Source organism: Castor canadensis, chromosome 8, assembly GCF_047511655.1.
Source record: "Castor canadensis chromosome 8, mCasCan1.hap1v2, whole genome shotgun sequence".
NCBI classification, from domain to species: Eukaryota; Metazoa; Chordata; class Mammalia; order Rodentia; family Castoridae; genus Castor; species Castor canadensis.
This window is the reverse complement of record NC_133393.1, coordinates 2,786,937-2,809,170: the sequence shown is the minus strand read 5'-3', so window position 1 is coordinate 2,809,170 and position 22,234 is coordinate 2,786,937. Positions and strand designations below refer to the sequence as shown.

Below are 22,234 nucleotides of genomic sequence, written 5' to 3'. Positions count from 1 at the left end.
CAGGATATAGTATCTAGCCTAGAAATGGGCAGGTACCCAGTTGTTCACACTTCCAACAAACATTGGAGAAATTCCTCTACCAATGTATTGGAAAATCTTAGGATTTCAAACTTAAAAATTTGAGTGTGTAGATGAATTTTTTAATGTGACAGCAGAGAAATAAGTAAGGTGTACTTGTAACTAGCACACTGTATTTGGAAAACTCGGCACATTTTCTATCTAGCTACCACATGCGAGAGATGTTCCAAAACAGAGAAAAAAAAAAAAAAAAGACAGTGATGACATCACGTTGTTTTTCTGTTTGGAAGGTGAGCAAAGTTAATTGAGATTTTATTTTGAATAAAAGAGGCAGGACAAACACTGCCTCTTCTTCATATTTATAAAAATGAGTCAACGTTTTTAACTTTATGGTGTTGGTTTGTAGTGGCTTTCTTATTCAAAATCTAGAAACTCACCTCTTATCATAGCAAAATATTTCATATTACTTGTAAAGTAATATGAAACAGCCAAGTGGTGTGAATGGGGTTTGAGTGCTTTGTGGAGAACAATTTTCTCCTTAAAAGTACCATGCATGTTGTAAATATCAAAGATGTCCTAATATCCAAAACATGAGGTGTGTTTATCAGATTTACGGTGATAAAAAGCTGAAGTTTCATATACTCTTACATTGTGAGCTGATGTAAAAATAAGTAAATACCCTGAGAAAACAAAATCAAATTGTACACAAATTTCAATTTATACCCTTTAAAGGAACTACAAAGTCACGGGAAAAACTTACCCTGTACTTGTTATCACCAATCTGTTCAACTTGAAATCGTTTTGCACATTTACACTTAGCTACCTGCCTTGTGACCTGCCAAAAACAACGATGAAATATTCACTTTAATGTTCATATCTCACAGTGGAAGCCTTAAAACTTTGACACAACTACTCAAATGAAAGCAAAGAAAATGGTTTGCGTGGACTGCGCTTGACTCTTGGCAGAGCGCACGCCTGTGGCCACAGGCAGTGGGAGAAGCCCAGTACCTCATCTTCGATCTTGTCGGCGTCTGTGACAGGTTTATATGCGTCTTTATTTGGGTGCAGCGCTGCTACAAACTCATAGTAGTCAATGTACCCGTCACCATCTCTGTCAAAGATGTCTGCGACGGCACTCATCTCCAGGCGGCTGGTTGGGAACTCTAAAATTTACAAAACGAAGTAAGAAGTGCCATCCCTTACGAATTCTACCTCAAGACAGTCTTGACAACGCGTTTTAAACCTCAGGGGGGCTGGCTAGTTCAGCAGGGTGATCAAACATGTTAAGATTCTTTTTAAAAAATGTTTTATACCACAACAAATGTACAGATAGATGTGTGATCCTATATATGTGATCCAAGTTCATCTTTAATTACTAGGGTAAAAATGCTGCTTTTCTAGGTTGAAAACTTTTCAAAATTAGCAATTTCGTATGCTTCAACCACTACTCTCCTTAAGGAATAATCTGTATGAAATTCTCATTAAGAATGACTGAGCGACAACTGTCAGCGAAATCACACGTAAATGACCGAACCATCAAACGAGAAGGTCATTTAGGGCTCTAGTGTCCTGTTAACGTGAACGTTAAATCAGAACGTTAAAACAGGTCCTGTCTGCAGGTTGGCACCAGTGGGCGAGGGGAAGGATATCAAGGAAGGGTGTAGGTGGGTGAATGTGGTGGAAATATATGTACTCATGTATGAAAATGCAAAAACGAGACCTGTTGAAACTGTTCCAGGAATGGGGGTGGGGGATAAAGGAGAAGGAAGGAGGGTGAATTCAACTATGATCTATTATAAGAACTTTGGTAAATGTTACAATGTATCCTAGTACAACATTAATTAAAAAAAAAGAACAATAATTAGAATGCTAAAGAGACCTATGTTACTTATTTCCTATTCTACACCAAGCCACACAAAACCCCTAAGAATCAGATGTTGCTAACTTTAGTATACTAACAAGGACCCAGCTTCAGTGGAAGAAATGAACCTATTCGAGGTCACACATTTACTGAGTAACTGTGCCTGACTCCATAAATTTTACCAAACACACTTTGTTTTCCTTCATGTGGTGACCTCCTAGCCAAGTTTAAAGGCAATGCTATTTTAGTAACACAAGAATTTCAAACTCTGCTTATTTTCTTTAAACATGACATCAGTTAAAGTCACGTCTCGTGGGACTTACTGGAGGACAGAATTCCATCGATGAATTCCTGCCGGGTGATCTTGCCATCCTGGTCTTTGTCAATCCTCCTGAAGAAATCCATCACTCGAGACTTCTTATGGTTCATCCAACGCATGTACTTTTTACGCCAGATATCAAAATCGAAGTTCGCAAATTCTCTCAGCTGGGAAGGGAAAAGGGTGTGCTGGCTGAGTTAAAGCTGTGTGCAAACTACAGCATGTAGGATCTGAGCAAAGTTACTTTTAGTGGCCCTCCCCACCTCTCCCCCATTGCAAAGACAGATGTGGTGGTGAAAACAGGACTCAGAAACAACTTTCTGTAAACCTTATTTCATTGACGTCACTGACCTTTCTCTACAAATAAAATCCCTAAAATGTAAACTTATCATATCTCATGATACCAAAGTCACAAAGGTGGTCCTCCCCGAAGAGCCAGCACTAGCCCTGTGTTTGGCGAAAGGCACAGGGCTGTTCTAAGCTCTTAGCAAACCTGCCCTCTGCCCCCTCCACCCTATCTATTCACCCCTCTTCCCTTCCCTCGATGTCACGTCAAGTTAGAGCTTTTTAAGCAGGAAGCTTGTGCTTGACAAAAACGTAAGTTTTTACTTTATCAATTCCCTGGCTCCAAACCCCATATTAACAGTGTGGTTTTTAAGTTTTTTCTCTTTTTACAAGAACATATTCTTAGTATTCATTTCAGAAGTAAAGCTTGCAGCCCAAGGGCGAGAGTCTGCTTCTGTAAAAGCAACACCACCCTGCAGAAGGGAAACCCGCCCTTTGCCAACCTCCTCCAGCCTGTCCAAGGCATCGTTCAGCTTCCGCCTCCTCTCCAGCGCCAGGAGCCACACTTGCTGCCACTTGCTCACCAGCAGGTTCACTCTGGGATTCTTGGTTTCAATCTGTGTCTGGGACCCAGAGGGGTATAAACTGGATGCCGGGAAGCGTTTTCCTGTTAAAACACAACTCCAGTCAGGACAGCAGAGTTTCCAGGGTTCTAATATGTGTTGAGACTTCTGTAAGCAGAAATATCCCAATTTAGGGAAAACGTCACGTCAAGGTCCAAATCACATACTGATTACAGAAATTAGGGAAAAAAATACCTTGACAGGGCACCGAAATACTGGACAGCTCTTTCAATACAGTTAGGCTTAAAACATTTTCCTGCCTAAAATCCATGCCATTTCCATGACCTGGGATCCTCCTCCTTGTCCAGAGAAAGAAATCTCCTAACTCAGACTACAGCAAACCCAGCCACCTTTTATAGAGAGAACATGGCCCAAAGAAGAGCGGGCAAGAGCGAGACATGGTGAGCAGTCACTGGAGTTAGTAAGATGCTTCACAAATCCCATTCGAGACAGGAAACCGGAGTACAGGACCCCAGTTGTTCTCCCAAGTCCATTTTCCACTTAGACTGCATTGCCTATGCTTAGTCTCAGACCCATCTTCACCAAGCCACTAAAATTTTCTCTCTCTTCTGGCTGCTTTTCACAAATTTCTGTAACTCCACAAAATAATTATTGCATATATTTTCCTCATCTAACTAAATGGTTACATATGGCCTAGAAACATTATCACCCTAAGCTCATACAGGGTGCTAGTGTCCAAGCTGGATTTACATGGGTAGCTGCTGAGGATTTAACTGTGTGCCTGAAGTATGTCCTTCATAATCCTCACTACAGACCAGTGAGATTAAAATGATCTGCTTGCAGATGAGGACTCAGAGGCCTTGAGGAGTTTAAGCAACTTGGGCAAGGTTATGTTTCCCAGTTGGTAAGTGGTAAGGTTAGGCAGAGAGAATGCCCCAGAGTTCTCGGTCATGTAAGTACCTTGCAATTACAATAGCTTTGACCTCACTTTAAAAAAATTAAGACAATACTCAAAAACACACAAAATAGACAGGGGCCAGTGACTCACACCTATAATCCTAGCTACTTGGGAGGCTGAGATCAGGAGGAAAACAGTTCAAGGCCAGCCTGAGTAAAAAATTCACAAGACCCTCATCTCAACCAATAGCTGGGTTCAGAGATATGTGTCTGTCATCCCAAGCTATCCAGGAGGTTGAAATCAGGAGCACCGAGCTTCTAGGCCAGCCTGGGTAAAAACGTTCATGAGAATTTATCTTGACGGAAAAAAGATGGATGTGGTGGCTCGTGTCTGTCATCCCAGCCATGTGGGAAGCATAAAACAGGAAGATCACAGTGCGGGCCCACTGGAAGAAAAAGCGAGACCCTACCTCCAAAATAACCAGAGCCAAAAGGGCTGGAAAAAGTGCTCAGGCAGAAGCATGCCTGCCTAAAGCACGGAGCCCTGAGTTTAAAACTGTAGTACCACCAAAAAAATGACACAAAATGGGGCTGGGTGTGATGATGCACACCTGAAATCATAGCTAGCCAGGAGACAGAAGTAGAATTGTCATCTGGAGCTAACCTGTGCAAAAGTGTGAGACTCTGTCTGAAAAACAAACTAAAACAAAACAAAACAAAAGACTGGGGTGTGTAGCTCAAGTGGGAGAGTGCTTGCCTAGCAAACCTGAGTTCAATTCCCAGTACCACTAAAAAATATATACACAAAGTATTATCTGTGCTTTTAAAAATATTTGCTCAGTTAACTACTATTATTTTTAAGGTTGTTTTGCTGTGTTAAGATTGCCTGAGAAATAAGAATCTAAAACCATGTGAATATAACAAAACCTATGCTGGCTGGTCACTAGGGAACCTTACCCAGGTCACAGTCACTTTTGTTATGTTCAGCTTTAAGATTATTTATATAATAGAAGAAAATGAGGCCATCAAAGAGGGTGGTGGTTCCTGTTCTGGAAAGTTTTCCCAGTTTCTTCTAGCTAATCTGAAAGATACGCTTCAAGCAAACAAAGTTAAATATAGAAACCTGGAAACAGTGTTTGCTTCATTTTTAAGCAAGCTGCTACAGCACCTCAGCCATGTTTTCTTTCAAGAAAACATCCTTGATGGGGTGCTCATGCAGAATCACTAACTGCTCTAAAATTTCAAGCAGTAGCCACAAATAAAACTAGTTCCATTGTGCAGGCATCTCAGCTTTAGTTTAGTGTTTTTTTTTTTTTTTTTTTGGCAGTACTGGGGTTCGAACTCAGGGCCTTATGCCCAGGTGCTCTACCACTTGAGCCACTCTGCCAGCCTGGACTCTCCATTTTAAAGAACCTGTCCACTGCTTACTTGCTGCCCTTCCCTTATCCAAGACTGGAATATGGGATTGTAAGGAAGACAGGTCAGCCGCTCTTCTTTTGTAAGTCTTGGTGACTTTGTCAACATCAGGCTGCTTTCTGGTCATTTCTTCCATGAAGGTCTGAAATGAGAGAAATGATGCCAGTTCAGTAAGAATGTACCAGGTCAGCAGGGATGAATGAAAGACACAGGATAAGAGGGTTCTTTCTCTCTTTCTTCTTTCCTCCCTCCTTCCCTCTCTCCCTTTTTGTCTCTCTCTTTCTCTCCCTCTTTCCCCCCTTCCTTTCTTTTTCTTGGGACTGAGCCTAGGGCCTTATGCAAGTGCTCTACCACTGAGTTACATCCTCCCGTCTCTGCCCCCTCTCCGCCCTGAGTGCTGTGACTAAGGTTGTGCGTCACCTAACTATGTTGTTTCTGAAGAAGGAAAAATGACTACGTTTTACCTTTAGGTGGACTATACCTGAAGCAACAGGAACCAGCACCAACAGATTTCTATAGCGTGCAAAATGCTGTTGCCAGCAAAGAGTAAGTTAAAAATTTAAAAACAGTAATTTGTCTTAGCTTGAAGACCGCTCATGAGAGCAGTCATGAGACTACCACAAGCAACAACCAAGCTCAAACGCCAAGCTCTTCTGCAAGAGAGTGTTTAGAGGGCCCTTGCCTGCAAAGGAACTAACAGCTGGGGTGGTCTCTGTGGCACAGTCCACGTGCATCTGTGGCAGATGGATTAAGATGTCTTAAACATGCTATTTCAAGTGGGTAAGAGTTTATCAAGTTAAAGTTTGTTACAGCCCTATTTAAAAGGCTTGACTATCTTACCATTTCTTATCATGTCTCCTTGGCTTACTACTACTGCTGACCAGGCATCTCTATGTGGGGAGTGCATGGCAAAGGTTGAGGAAAGGTGAAAAGTGATGGGGAAGAGGCGAGGCTGACACAAGTGAAAGGGTAAGTGACATACTGCTGGAGTATTTGCCATACTGGGAAACTCCTACCACTGTGATATCGCTGATCTCATGGATGTGCTCTGAGCCCTTAGGGACACAGCACACACTGAAACCTTGGTCTTCATTAAAATCTAACAATGGCCACGCTAACTGCTCAGCCGGTCGGGCTGACAGTCAATCGCTCCTTTTGTAAAAATGCACATGAAAACAAACTTTAAATCAGAATGCATGTGAGGCCCGTCATTTCAGAGTTCAAGCAGGGTAGTATGTACAGGAGAAGTAATAATTTCTGAGAAAGACACTGTATTTATTCCCTTTCAGATAGGATATAGCTGGAATATGGGGAGAATACTGGAGGACAGAAAAATGCCAACATGGAAAAACAATAAAACAAGTCAGATCCATGGGGAAGAGTGAGATTGGCAAAAGAAGGAGAAGGATGAGCTGGGGATAAAGAGGGGGAGGAAGGGCATTTTGGAGTTGGCATTCAGAAGCCCAGAAGCCAGCGTGAGGCAGTGCCACCTGAGTAGGGCTTCACAGGTGGTAAAGGAGGAATGAGATTTGCAAAGGTCCAGTGGGTACTGCAGAGAAGTGTCAGGCAGTTGCGGAATTAGAAGTCCAGTTGTCTGGAGCTGGGAGTGTGGAGGTAACACAAGGAAAGCAATCTTTTGAGAAGTACCAGAGGGAAAGAGAGAAAATTCTCTGAGACAACAGTTAACAAGGCTAAGAATAAACGAATTTCACCTGGTGCTCTGCAATGAGGGCTTTCACCTCCTCGATCTCCTGGGGGATGACTTCCTTATCTTTTTCACTGAGTGTGGTTTCAGCCCACTGCAGCCAAGCCAGCAAAGCTTCCAGCAGCTCTTGCTTAGCGATAAGCCCAGCCAGAGCGCTGGCCAGTCTCTGCTGATGCTGCTTGGCCCAGGCCAGCACCTGTGGCAGAAATAGAAGACCCTCTGAATTTCTCCCGACTTAGCGAACAACTGCATTAACATAAAATGCACAAGTTTTAAGTTGGGATCTTCCGGGATTAGAACTCACAATGTGTCTGGTCTTTCTAGATTTCTTGCCTGGCCCAAGCAGGCTATTGGGGTCCTTGAGGTTTGTCACCATCCAAAGTTTAAAGATGTACCTCAAACCCAGGCTTCCTTTCGTTCCCTAAGTGACACTCAATATGCATTCTCTGAAGGATCAAGTGTGCTTTATTCCATGTAGCACTAGGTACAAAATTTAAAGCGCCAGGATCTTAAGTAGAGAGTTCATTCTGGCTGCACATAACAACTCATGAGCAAGCTGGACAAAATGCTGCCCAGTGACCCAAGAATCTGCTGTCTGGGGTTTCAGGGATGGAGCTGCATGTTCCTTTCGCTGTTCAAAGAACAGTGGCTCTCAGAGACTGGTAACGCACACAAGAGGGGTCTCTTCCTCCCACAGTGCCCCACCCCCAACTCTCAAAGCTGCCACCTCTCTGAGATCGGAGGGCCACCAACCTCCTCAAACCTGGCCCGGATAATGGTGATCCAGTGCTTAATGGTGGTGATGGAGTCAGGATGGCAGATGGCCAACATGGCGTCGCCCATACTGGTGGCTTTGTTCAGGTCAGCTCTTTTTTCTTCCAGTTTCTTCATGAACTCCTACAGCAAAAACAAAGTCTTCAGTTAGCTGTCGACACTAGCTGAAAACAAAACTCAAAACTCATGGCGTTCATTTACTGTTAAACAAACAAGAACTTCCAACTGGTTTAGTCATAGTTAAAGTCATTCACGAACTGGGGAGGAAAAGGGAAAGCATGGGAACTCAAAGTCAAGTACTTTTTAATATGTATGTCAAAGTGCAGATGCAGGAAAACATTTCATTCTTCAAAATAAATGAAACAGTGCTCTAAAATGTAGATACACGGTAATTGTGCCATGAATGGGAGGCAGGATTGAGACAGACAGTATTACTAGAGATAGAAACAATTCTGATTGAAAATAAATAAACAAATAAATAAAGCTCTGGCAATAAGATAAGGAGGCTAGCGCTGTAATCCCAGCTACCTGGGAGGATCGATGACACCCAGGAGTTTGAGAACAGGCTGGACAACACAGTTTTTGAGACTCCCATCTCAAAAAACAAAACACGGAATCTTTACTTCGTATCTCCTATGTGGGGAGCAGGAACTGTCTTCCCCTACTTTATCCTGCAAGACTAAAATAAACCCTTGCTAAAACTTAAAACAAAACAAAAATTCCCCACCACAACAAAAATAAGGAAGTCAGTACTTAAAATACTGTTTACGGTGCTGGGTGAGGGAAAAATATGTATTATAAAAAAGGACCAAATTAGAGAAGGCTGACGAGGAGCTACAAGTGTGGGATACAGGACCCACAGTCAGGAGGAGGCTGGCCTGGGTGGGAGCTGTCCCTCACAAAGCCCTGTAAGAGCGCCTCTCCTCGGCTGGGGGCACTTCTAGCCAGTCTCTAGGGGAGCGGATGAACAAAGCCACAACAGGCCAAGGACGATCTTCTGAATACCCTACTTACAAATGTCACTGATGTAACTGTAGCTTCTACCATCAAAACTACATTCTTAGTACACAGATAACTCTCAAAGTGGGATTAAAAATGGGACCTTTCTCCTCCCCCTAAATGTGCTATGTTTCCAAAACCTCATAGTGAATTTCAGAATATCCAGAGACAACCAGTCTATCTGGACTCTGCAGTAAGAGGGACAATGAACACACAAAGATGACATTCCTGATACCCAGGCCATGTGAACAGGGGTGTTTTTTTTTTGTTGTTGTTGTTTTTTAAATTAGATCTTTTAACTATAATAAACGGTGGCCTTCATTTACAACCTCTGTGGAGCAGCTCTGTTATATAGTTCCTTTCCCTGGGTACAGACCCTCTTAAATGAAAGAGAAAAAAATAAATCAAACAACACTCTATTAGGAAGAGACAGGTTAATAACAGCTGCTGCTCTTTCCCAGAGGGCAGCTGACATGGACTCCTGGCTCCTAGAGGAGCCAGGGCCACGCCCAGAACCCAATGGGCTGGACTGCCAACTGCCCACTTCACTCCCTGCTCTTCACGTCTCCCTTGATGGTGACCGCTTTGTTGGTTTGCATTCACATGAGAAAGCTTGATTGTTTTTTCTCTTTTTTTTTTTTTGAGACAGAGACTCACTATGCAGCCAGGGCTGGCCTGGAACTCCTGATCCTCTTCTCAGTCTCCAGAATGTTGGGATCACAGGCAAGACATGTCCCACATGTCTGGCCTTGATTTCATAAAAGAAATTGGATTATACTAATCAGCCTTTAGTCCTGGTGCTAAGCAATTACATTAAACATTTTGTTTTCCTTTGGTGGATGTGTGAAGGGAAGCAGAGGAAATGAAAACAGAATGAATAACATTACAGCAAAAGGTTATTACAAAGACACACTTTATAAAATTACAGGTAGCTTTATGCCAATTAAAAAGATTTAAAAATAGTCTGTTGTTAAAAAAACAAACAAACAAACAAACAAACAAAAACCCCCCACTATCCCTGCTCTGAGTACCTGGCTCCTGGGATTTCCTGATCCTGCTGTGAGGGTGATGGTGCCACAGACAGGCTGGGCTCCTTTCTATAGAGCGTTAGGATTTGCACGGTGGGTGTCAGCGGGATACACTTACTGCTCTGTACATCAATGATGGCAGTAATAAGCCAGACTGAGCTCAATCAAAAATTTACTATGAAGTATGACACACTGTAAGAACCTTTGTAAATGCTGCAATGCACCCTTAACCAGCGTAACAATAAAAAAAAATTTCTATGCTTTTTGTGGGGTTTTCCTATTCTTTTCCTATAGCCTAGCTTCGAATGTTAATAGATGTATGTAACAGTGTATCTTCACCTCACTTTTATTAATGACAAAGAAGGATTTCATCACTATAGGTTAGCCAGCCCCTCTCTGAGAGAGGGCATTCTTTAAAATAAGGGTTCTCTACAGATGATGTCATATATGCTCCACTGGGATGAATGATGGATTTCCAACTTGACCTTGAACAGCAAGGTTATTTAGTGGTGTTAAAAAGATCTTTTAGAATAGAAAGTGCTGACATCACCTCCTCACTGACAGCTAGCACTGTAAATTTGTGACCTTTCGAGTCAAAGGTTGGGCAGCATGTGTTAAGAGAATCCTCTGAAGGGATTTCCCAAGTTCCATGCCCTGCTAACAGGAAAGATCTTGGCCTCAATATTCCATGGCTAGTCTTTTACTTGGTTAGTCATTCAACGTTGCATCTACTTACAGAATTCATGGTTTACATTTATAGTTTCTAGTATATGCTACTTCTAAAAAGGATTTTAAAAGACTCTTGATTAAAAACAGACATGGCACAGACTTACAAATAAAGACTTCAAGTTTATTAAATTGTTTGTCTTGCCTATAAAGGTCAAAATTATTAATTTATAGTTCTACTGGTGCAATTTTGTAAATGCCAAACTGCTCATTAAGGATGTTTCATTCTTGAAACTTACCTAGAAGCACAACAAAATGGACCACTTTTGGTCAAAAGTCAAATAAGCCTGTAGAAAAATTAGTGTGCTTCCTAGAGATAGGAAACCATGACTAATTCTAGAATAAACACCTTCCCTAAAAAGACAGCTACACAGATGTGTGTAGAGGGTTGTGGGGACACAGGTATGAAGAAAGATACATTCTGAAATGTAGTAAATATTAAGTTATTTCTCATGCATTTGATATTTGTAATCGGGAGTCTATTGAAACTACTCACTTTATGCTGATCAATGAGAGTCCTGAGAGCATCCTCGTCGTCTGGGAGAACACCATGGAAACGCAGGGTTTGCTCTGCCTCGGCCAGCCACTCCAACAGAGCATGCACCACCGAGTGAAACTCCTCTGCCTACCAGTTCACACGTAAGATTCAGAAATACGCCGGTTAGCAAAGTTCACAGAAACGAATAGTGGCCTCTTCCCCTTCATGACATAAGTCTTAACTTGAAATTCTGCACATCACTTGCATTAAAAAGGTAAAGATACATGGTGTTGCATTTTGCAAATGTAAGGACATGTCATACACCAAAACAGCCTGCACGAAGACTAAGGTGCCATTTTAACGACTTGGGTTTAGGGGAAGGCAGCCCAGCTTGTCATATTTTCAAACTGAAAAATGGCTCAGGCAGAATTTCCATGGGAAGGCAGCAGCCCTCGCTCTGTGAGTCACTTAAATTTGAGGGAGTCAGGAGGAGGCTCCAGGGGATGCTGCCATTTCATTACAACTTGCTTCCTCCTGACTCTGGGTTGGAACTTCCCAGTTCTTCCTGAGAGCCAGCCTTGCTGAGCAAGGCCTAGTGCCTCTCTGGCTACACCCAGCTGTCACCAAGGGCTTTACCTGGCGCAGAGCAGCCTCTAAGCGAGTCTGCTTCGATACAGAGAGCGCACACACGGTCTCCCAGCGCGTGCTCAGTTCCTGCATCTGGACCTTGACCCAGGACGGGTCATCCCGGCTGCCTTCGATGAGCTCTCGGGCAGAGCGCTTCAGGGCCTGCACACTGCTGGTCCTCTTCCCCAACTCCTTTTGGAAGACCTAAGATGACCATATTTTTTAAAAAGTTAACTTTTAATTATAAACCCCAACAACAAAACATACTGTTTAAAATACAACATGTAGAAAACATCACATGCAGACATCTAAGACCTACAACGTAAAGACCATGTTTCTGGCAGAATCTTCAGTGAGAAATGACCCACTGCTCCTAGTTGATCAACGTTAATGTCTTATATAAATTTGTTTAGTTTTTACTCTCATGATGGAACAAGATATGAATACCTTATTTTTTAAATGACACATTGGATTCAACCAGTGGTGGTTGTACTTCTTTACATCAGTTCCACACAGACATACACACAAAAGGCATCAAACTCATTTTTATTACATGAGCCTTTTAATGGGGTGTCCCAATTCCTCTCAAGTCACTAGTGTAAGTACCACATGCCTGGAGTACTGGCTACCACACCTCTCCAACAGACACACTGAAAAGACAAACTATCCTGCAGTACATCATGGGCTCTTGACACAAGGACAAGGAATCACACAGAGAGTTGGCATGAGGTCTACAAGGTACCTCACCTCAATAGTATCCTGGGTACTAATCCATAGTTCCAAATTCTTATCTGCTGTCTTAGCGGAAAAGTGTCGGGGGCTTTTCCCTGCCTCATTTGACGTGCCAAGAGTAAAGCTGGCTTCCTTTGGCTATAGACTTACTCTAAGAAGTGAGCCTGGGGTTCTTCATTTCTGATCCAAGAGCCTGTACATAAAACTAGATGGTTCAAATAACCAATCTTCTGTCTAGAATAAAGATAATTTCTTTCTCAAAAAAAAAATATCATCATGAAAGGGAATGCATCCAAAATAATCCAAAATGTGATGAATTCTTTGACTAAGTTCACTCTAACAGCATCAAATAAGATGTACATACATGCAAAAATACACACGTATGCAAAAATACACACACGTGCGCAAAAGGCACAATATCTGAACTGACCATTTGTAAAAAGGACTCATCCCATAGCTCTGAGCAGACCTTCCAATGTACTTCCTGAGTCTTCCAATTGTGTTACTAATGCTAAATGTTTAATTCATTCTTCATGACCTTTAATATATTAAAAGAGTCTGGCAAGTGTCTAGGGTGGTAAATATTTAGAGAGTGAGCTTATAAAAATGCCATTTATGTAAAGAATAACATTACACTATTCATTACTCAATGAATGAGGGCCAGGAAATGGAAAAGTTTGTATTAATCATGCACAAAAGCATTTGTTTCAATATAAGCACAGCAATGGACTTTTTTTAAAAAATTGAAATTTTGTGACCCTCATCAATGTTCTTTATTTATTCTTGTATTGTCTGTTAATATTCAAGCATAACAAACTCTCTTTTATGAGTATAGCTGTAAAACAGAAACAGAAGAGAGAAAATAATGTGCGAGAGGACCAACTATTTTTAAAAGATCAGGTAATGTCAAAATAGCATTGCTAGAGAAGTGTAAAGAGAATCTCTTAAAATGAAATAAATTTTCTGAACTCAAAAATCATAGGGAAGAAACACATTAGGAACTCAGGTAGACTGTTACAGGACACTTGTACATAGGGTCAACTCTGGTCCATCCATTCTACGTTAGGACCATGCTTCCTGCTTCTCGTTGTTTCTATTATTCTTTAAGTTGTACCTATCCTCTGGTCATACTTTAAGTCTCAGACTTATTAACATCTGGACACCTCAAATACATCCTTGACATTCCAAACAGTTTAACAAATGCATGAGGAGATTGCAAGGAGACCAATTTTCTTGAAATAAACAGCAAACCCCTCATAGCACAGGCTGTTGACTCAAATTGCTACAGCTCAAGAGACAAAGTTAAAATGGTTTTCTGAAGAGAAGAGCATCTAACCATGACCTCCATGGGTCAAACCAGAAATCTATACACTTAGGCAATGACCTGGTTCCAGGTCACCGCATGAATGATTTTAACTCTTATTACGTAATTGTTTAGATTAATAGCTAAAGACAGTAAAACCTTCTTGACACATGCTTTAAAGTGCTAGAGAAAGTAATCTCTTATCACATCCTAAGATGGTTTTAGACGTGGTAATTACAGACAACTGTGTTTCACTGATAACCAAAGTAATTTTCCCCCATCACTTTTAAAGTTGGCTCCCTGGTTCTGCTCAAATGTACACATATTTCACGATTCTCAGGATAACCAAACACCAAGGCAAAATAAGCTGTGCAGATAGCAATACCTTATGGTTATCGACCAGATTCATCACCAAATCAATGTCTCCGTGGACAGGCTGGTCTTCTGCCAGCTGGGGCTCAACTCTATACAGCCAATCAATGAGAGCCTGCAGGGCATCTGTGAATTGTCCAGAAAATAACAGGGCTTCCTCCAATTTGTTTTGTCTGGAGGAAACAAAAGGTGAAGCATTTAGTCTTAGTAAGCAGCCCTTACATCTGTGATCAGCTGGCGTGCATTTATGCAGTTGGGTGGTACTCAAAGGGAAGAAGAGTGATTTGTATTCACTGCTCCTTCTCTGCTCTCCTTTGAAAACAACAAAACGCCTCAAATTTCCCTTTTCACCCTTTAGATACATGGCATCTATTACGGGACAATTCCCTTACTACCAACTTTGGAAATCACCAATCCTTCATGAAAACACGTTTTAATTAAAAAAAAAAAGAGACTACAAGTGTTTTTAAAAAGCCAGACAACAAACATGCCTTTCCAAATATTTTAACACACGTATAGACTCGTGTAAGCCAAGGTACGGAACTGCTTCGTTGTTCCTGAAATCTCCCTCCTGGTACCTCTTCATAGTCACGCCCTGCCCCTAACCTCTGGCATTCCGCCATGTGTTTCATGGCACCGAACTTTTTTGCTTTTTAACATAAATGTCACAATTGAAATCCTTTAAATGACATTGTTAAAAGGATGTAAAATTCTGACACTGGTGAAGTCAAGACTTTTTTTTTTTTTTTTTCAAAAACAAACATCATAAAACTCATTGTGAAGTTCCCTAGAACTAAATACAATGTTCCGTTTAATATTGATATGGGTTGAGAATCCCGATCCAAATATCCAAAATCCAAAAGGTTCCAAAACCTGAAACGTTTTATGCATTGGTATGATGCTACAAGTGGAAAGTTCCAACCAAAAAAACTTGGTTCCATGCACAGTATTATCAAAAATAAAAATGACCTTTAGGCTCTGTGTATATGAAACAAATATTCCCAAGATATCTCATTATATATATGCAAATATTCCAAAATCAGAAAAAATCCACAATCTCAGTATTTCTGGTCTCTAACATTTCAGATAAGGGATATTCAACCTTTCTACCAAAAGTAAGTAGAAGTAAGGGTCAATGAAAAATCTGAAAACATTTATAAAATATCTGAGCTCTTCTATTAGTATTGGACTTTCTTAAACACTTGAATGCACCCCTTTATAAAAGCATGGTAAGAAGGAGGGAGATAGGAAAAGAATGGATGGAGGCTGGAAGGGAATGCTGGGGGAAGATCAGTAGGGAGCCCATGTTTCATATCATACCCAAATGCACGTTACTAAAGGGGATGTTGCAGAGACATAAAAATATCCGTCTAGGTTTACAAAGCCATCCTAGTAGGGATGTGGAAGTCTGACTGAAGGGGCAGTAAGAGCAGGGAGACAGCTGGCCAAGTCAGGTGATGACAGAGCTCGGAGAAGGGTGTCATCGCTTATTGTGAGGAGCAGTGAAGAGTCACAGTAACACAGCGAAGCCTTCCAGTGCAGGGGCTGTGTGGGGGTATCTAGGGTGAGCAGACGTCCGGAGGAGAGGACGTATTCAAGGTTCCTCCACTCCCAGGCATGTGGGGAGGTCTACAAGATCACCATGCTGCCCGACGGGCCACCCTACCTTTCCACAGACTTGCCACAGATGGTGTCCCACTTGTCTCTGAGCTCACTCAGCATGTCGTCCAGTTTCAGGTTGTCGTCAGCCAGGGAGGTCTTCTCCTTCAGAGAACGTCCGGTTCGGTTGGTGGTGTCGTACACAGAGTGCTTGGCTCCGAGCGATTTCTGAAACTCCTATGTAAGTGACAAGAAAACAGCACAGGTTTGGACTTGGGACTAATAAACACGTGGATAAAAGGCGTTAAAAGAGCAATCTTTTTCTAGACTTCTCTAGCTTTAGTATGCAATATTATTTTCACAAGACTACGGAGCATCCACGCTCAGGTTCAAATAAGACATTCTGTTTTGAGAAGGAGGCTGATGTGCTTCCATCAGAGGGGAAGGTATGGCAGGAGCTGTTGTCTGTCACTGGGCTTCCACGACCGGATGTGGCAGCTCACAGGAAGAGGCTGCCGCTGGACCAGCCATTCCTGAGCCCTTGTTCGGCCAAAGAGCTGGTGCTCGTACATTCCCTCCCTCATCCTCTGGTCAAGCATCCAAGGAGAGACCTACAGGCGGAGGCGACTGACCCGTGTCAAGATGAGGGCTACAGTTTTCTACGGCAACTCGTCCATCGTCCCATTTCCCTAGCCTTTACCAATGGTCACATTTCAAACAGTGATTTAAATGTAGAGTCCTAAAACTGTAAAACTGTTTGTAGGAATCACTGTCCTTTCAACTTGGTCACCCTGACGACTGGTGGTCACTTTACAAGCAGAATTATAGAGTGAGGCAAATTCAAGAGAGTTGGAGGGTAGGTGGGGATGCTCTCTGAATGTCGTGTGGAAGGAAAAGAAAAGGGTAAACATTAAAAAAAAATGACAATGTTTCTACATACTTTTAGTCTACACAAACAAGCCACTGTGTATCTTCCAGGATAGGTGTGGGATTTTATACATACACACATATATATAAAACACTACCACTTCCTATGTAGTATCTATTTTTCTTGCTTCACTGTTTAAAAGAATCTTTATAGCTGGGTGTCAGTGGCTCATGCCTGTAAGCCTAGCTATTTGGGAGGCTAAGATTGGGAGGATGAAGTGTCAAGGCCAGTGGAGCAAAAAATTTCACAAGACTGCATCTTGGAAAAAAAAGCTGAGCATGGTGTCACACACTTGTCATTCCAGCCCCAAATGAGAGGATCACAGTACATGCCAGCCTGGGCAAAAAGCAAGACCTTATCGCAAAACCAGAGCAAAAAGGGTGAGAGGCATGGCTCAAGCAGTAGAGCTCCTGCCTAGTAAGCATGAAGCCCCGAATTCTAACCCTCCTAACCACCAAAAGACAAACTAACAAAAACCTCTACTACAAACATCTGTGTTAGTTTTTATTTTTGATTTACATGAGGTCTTGTGGTGTTGCCCAAGCTGGTCTCTAACTTGAGATCTTCCTGTCCCTGTCTCCCAAGTAAGCTGGGATTCTATGCACATACCACTGCACCTGACTCTCACATTTTCACTACAGGATTACTTTTCAAGGTGGTATTTGGTTTATGAAAAAAATTGTCTGACAAGACAGCTGCTGTGAAAAACTAAAATGTCAATGTTCAAACCACCACAAACCCTTTATATATATCTGTGTGTGTGTGTGTGTGTGTGTGTGTGTGTGTGTGTGTGTGTGTGTTTTAGGTTGGAGAAGACTTCCAGTTTTAATTTTGTTTGACTTTTTTTAAACAATTAACTCTGAATCATTAATGAATGAGGCAATCACTACAAATAACGACATTATTGACCAACGTGAAGGGGAACGGTTTTTGGAAGTGATCTTGAAATACACACTCAGACATACACTGTTCTTAAGAACAGACCCACCTTGTGCTGTGCAAGTTGTGTTTTTATCTTGTCTGGGTCATTGGCAATTTCCAGTTCAGAATCCAAAGACTTTTCTGACTCTTCTAGCCACTCCATAAGTTTACTCCAAGCTTCGTGGAACTGTAAAAGAAATCCACATCTTTGTCCAGCAAAAATTGAAGTGTACTGTTTGAAATTTCTAAGTGGAAGTTAGTTTTAACAGACATGCAGAAGATCATTAATTAATTCTGTTTAGGAAGAAAAAAAGCAATGCTCTCATCAGCAGATTACACAATGACTTGATAAGGCTTCAACGTGTGGCATCTGTGGTTCTGTTTGTCATCCTCTGCTGTAATTCATCAGCACATCAGCTTTCATAACAACAGGAATGAGTCTAGAAAGAGTTAAAGAGCTCCAGGGAGAATTCTTGCCCTTCCTTCCCTTTCTTTTTGCTCAATAATTAACATAAACTCTCAGATTTGTTTGGTTTGGTTTGGTTTTTGGTCTACTATTGTCCCTTGACAGATCTGAGTTTACTTATAAGGTATTTAACTCCTACATTTAAAAAAAAAAAAAAAAGAACCAAAGGGAAGGGAGGAGTATAAAAATTGTAAGTTGTTTTTGAAAAGTAACAAAAACAAAAAAGAGGCCATTTCATTGTTAATACAAAGACAGTTCAGTATCTTCACTGCTATCAAAAATCCTCAAATGCTTACTATCTCGCATGTTCACACAAGTAAGTATCCATGACACTTAATTCTGGTAACACTTAATTCTCTTTACCATCTAGAGCCTCACAAATATTCCGGGTGAATATTTCATTTCAGCCACTGTCTCTTTTCTGTTTACCTTACAGAAGAATGACTGGGTACTGATTCTGGGTAGCAAACTGTGAAATCAATTATAAGTTTTTCCTTAAAGCAAACTTAAATGAAGAGATGCATAATCAAAGATAAAGCAATAAGCATAAAACCCTGTGCAGCACAGCACAGCAATAATGCAGTAACACAAAGATGTGTGACAGTGACAGCACGATCCAGGCATGGCACTGCAGAGCTGCAAGGGTCTGCTGGAGGTCACCTCGTTACAAACCTTCTCTCTCCCTGCCCTGACCAGCACCCCTCATCCCAGCAGGACTAGTCAATTTAAGTGTGAAAAAAAGCAAGGCCAAGATAGGCACACAGAATGCCAAAATCAGAGAACGATGATCAACATCTGAGCCAAAAACTGAGACAGAAGAAAGAAAGAAAGAAAAGAAATAGCTGGAGCAGGTGCTAGGTAGTCTGATTCTAAATAACGGACACTGTAATGGGTAGGTGGCCATTTCAGTGGTACAAATGCACAGGTTCCAAGACTGGTCGTCCTTTCAAAACTATTCTTAAGCCCTCTGAAGAGAGGAAATGCTGTCCATTTGCAATAAAACAATGGAAAATCCTTAAAGACTGGTGAAAATGAGATAATAAAATGGATTAAGTGGAGAAAGGAGGAAAAGGGTAAGCTATTGAATGCACCCAAGAAACCTCTGCAAGTCAGATGCCCATAGCTCAAGAAATACCTGCTCTACTGATGGCTCCGTGCCACATAACATGCACAGGAGAACACCAGGGGTAGAATGGACCCTCTCAAAGAAGCCCTAGAGACCCAAGCGATTCCAGAGACTCACTTGTAATGTGAAGGTGTCATTCCTACCACTGAAAAGGGATACAGTCCTATAATAATGCAGCCTGTCATTTCTAAAGCCCTTAAAAGTTTATACTGTTGACTTTAAACGTCTGGCTCCCGTGACAGCTTTCTGCATCACCCAAGTGAGCCCAGTTCACTACAACATCAGTGCCAGACAAAAGCAACTGAGTGAGTCAAAAAGAGTAATCATAAAATTCAGCCTCAATATTACACTAAGTTTTCAATAAAAAAAAAAAAAGAATCATGCCTGGCATTGGTGGCTCTTGCCTGTAATTCTAGCTACTCAGGGGGCAGAGATCAGAGGATCACTGTTCAAAGCCAGACCGGGTAAATAAGTTTTGTGAGACCCCCATTTTGAAAAAAACCCTTCATGAAAAATGGCTGGTGGAGTAGCTCAAGGCGTAGGCCCTGACTTCAAGCCCCAGAACCTCAAAAAAAAAACAAAGTAAAATGCCCAGGAAGGGGGTATATACAGGGAATATACAGAGATGTATCATTTACTCCTTTGCTGTGTTTAGTCTAGAATGAAATGTTAATAACAGGTAAACACAAAGGAAAGGTCTTCAGGAGGTTGGTGAGACACTCTGGGTTTAACAACCAAACAGCCCCAAAAGATTCAGAAGATTTCAAAGTGACATGGAGCTGCGCCAAAATCTTCAGGACAAAATGAAGGCCTGTCAGCAAGGGTTCAGAAAGGCGAGGGGTGCCAAACAACTTGGACCCAGACCAGGCCCTTGGCAAGCCATGTTGGGGGCTGCTTGTCTGACTTCTGGCTCTGATCATTTGCTTAGGAAGCAAACAAAAGTTAACAATATAATAAAGTCCGTCATGTCAGTCTGAGCACGAGACGAGAGGTTGAACGGACCAGGCAAAATGAACACTCAGTCAGAAAAATTTGGAACTTTGCAGGGGAGGAGGAAGGGAGGCTTCATGACAATGACCCAGGGATGAAGTCACACAACAACCAGTCTTTCAAGATGAGTCCCCAGGGCCTGAGGCTGCTGCAAGCCAAGGGGTGATGTCAGCACCCAAAGGTCGAACCCATCTTCCCAGGAAATAAACATCTTCCTCCTGATGGTGACACCTAATCCAACCTGCAATAAAAGTACTTTATGGGTGTACATTTCAAGAGCTACAACTGGTTTATCACCAAGCTGAGAGAAATGCTATAAAAGGCTGATCACCTGCTTGGCCCTTTTCCTCGCGTCATCCAAAGATCTTCCCCTTTCAACCAGCCTCTGAACGACCTTCTCCCACCGACTCTGCACACTGATAAGTAGATTCTTAATTAGGACAACGTCTTGTTTCTGACTGAAATACTTCAGGTGGGTTCCAGTTTTGTCCAGTTCTATTATCTGCTCACGGTGAGAATTGACTTCGTTGGCAAAGACCTTAAAAGCACACCCGCCAAAAGGACACAATTAGAAACAAGGAAACAAAAAGGATCAATCTTGAAAAAATGCTTCTGGTGTCTTAAGGCTCATGTTTCCAAGGACAAAAGAGAGTTTTCAAATGACCCAGTTCCTGCTTCTGACACTGGAATGGCCTGACGTGAGTCACTGCATACCTTGTGTTCATCAATCTGAAACAAGACTGTGTCCAAGATAAGGCTTGGCCGTGAAGCCACGTTCAGGGTCTGCTCGGCCTGTGTGAGCCAGTTGATAAAGTCCTGCAGGGAATCGTGGAACTCCATCGCCAAGCTGAGGGCCTCTTCCAGCTTCGTCTGTGAAGACAGATTATTTAGTAAGAAATCACGGCACTTGGGAGTCTGGGCGATTGTCTTTGTTTCAATTTAGTCATTTCTGGAAGGCTCCTTTCTCCTCCCCCTGTCTGCACAGTTCTTACACTAACCAACTAGCTCGTTAGTGCAATGGACCTCCAGTAAAACACAAACCCTGGGCAAAGCAAACCCCTTGAGACTTCAGGAGCAACTCATTGCAGCCACGAAATACTTCACGCTCACTAAACTGTATTTTTTTTGGCATTTAACAACAAAAGGCCCCAAGTTTACTAAGTAGAACCCATAAAAAGAAAAACTGACATACAATTAATTGTTGGGGGTCACAATCCTATGGAATATATTTTCTGCTCAGCCAATAATGACCTAAAATTTATAATTTCAAGCATAATTTTTTCTTACACTAGGAAACAGAATTACTGAGATTTCTTAGATTGTTATTCTGTGGTTTTTAAAAAGTGACAAAAATTGTAATGTAACATGAATTGGAATCCCTTTCTCATCATTTTTATGTAAGTGCTTATAAAGTAATCACTACCACCTCACCCCCGTTCTCCCTCTTTGTTTAGTAAGTGTGATGAATAGAATTACTTAACAACATAGAATTTGAGTGGTTTATAATATTTAAAAATGCATGAATAACATCTGTGTGATCTGTGTGATACATCTTTATCTATACCGAAGAGATCCCTTTAGCTCTGTCCTCATGTTAGACTACTATTTTCAAAACACCCCAAATGTATACCAAACATGTGTAGACAGGAACCATTACAAAGTTCTACTCTTAAAAGTTCTACTCCGAAATAAAAACAAGCAAAAAACGCTGGTTCTATGATGGCAATCAGAGCACATACTTTCCTTTCGTTGAGCTTGCTTTCCACGGATTCCCACTTCTCTTTCAAGTTATTTATGTCCTGGTCAATGTTGGTCTCTGCTGACTTGGGACATCTTGCAAGCATCTGCTGGCCCTTCTGCATCAGACTCCTGTACGTTTCTTCTTTAACGTCAAAGGCAGCGCAGAGTTCCTAAATTGAAATACCCTCAAGTTACAGGACTTTCAAAGAACGAAATCTATGGGTTCCATTTGTCAGGCCATCTACCCCAGGCCCCTCGTGATGTATCTATTTATCTTTCTGACACACAGTTAAACTTTCCACTCCGTAGAAACAATGCCTATACCTGTAAGGCCTAACAT

General features: G+C 41.8%; 1 protein-coding gene across 31 annotated transcripts in view; it reads right to left on the bottom strand.

The window, feature by feature from the left end:
• The window catches only part of Dst (dystonin), a 410,574-nt gene that overhangs the window by 10,941 nt on the left and 377,399 nt on the right, over window positions 1-22,234 (bottom strand). For all 31 annotated transcript variants that reach the window (XM_074081831.1, XM_074081836.1, XM_074081834.1 and 28 more), the window contains 15 exons: window positions 21,894-22,064; window positions 20,869-21,024; window positions 20,486-20,692; window positions 17,640-17,759; window positions 15,791-15,960; window positions 14,138-14,297; window positions 11,727-11,921; window positions 11,109-11,237; window positions 7,839-7,982; window positions 7,093-7,281; window positions 5,393-5,522; window positions 2,987-3,150; window positions 2,203-2,365; window positions 1,027-1,181; window positions 779-853 (listed from right to left, as the gene is read on the bottom strand). In XM_074081831.1, coding sequence (XP_073937932.1) covers window positions 779-853; window positions 1,027-1,181; window positions 2,203-2,365; window positions 2,987-3,150; window positions 5,393-5,522; window positions 7,093-7,281; window positions 7,839-7,982; window positions 11,109-11,237; window positions 11,727-11,921; window positions 14,138-14,297; window positions 15,791-15,960; window positions 17,640-17,759; window positions 20,486-20,692; window positions 20,869-21,024; window positions 21,894-22,064 — 2,328 coding nt within the window. The remainder of the gene's footprint in view (window positions 1-778; window positions 854-1,026; window positions 1,182-2,202; window positions 2,366-2,986; window positions 3,151-5,392; window positions 5,523-7,092; window positions 7,282-7,838; window positions 7,983-11,108; window positions 11,238-11,726; window positions 11,922-14,137; window positions 14,298-15,790; window positions 15,961-17,639; window positions 17,760-20,485; window positions 20,693-20,868; window positions 21,025-21,893; window positions 22,065-22,234) is intronic.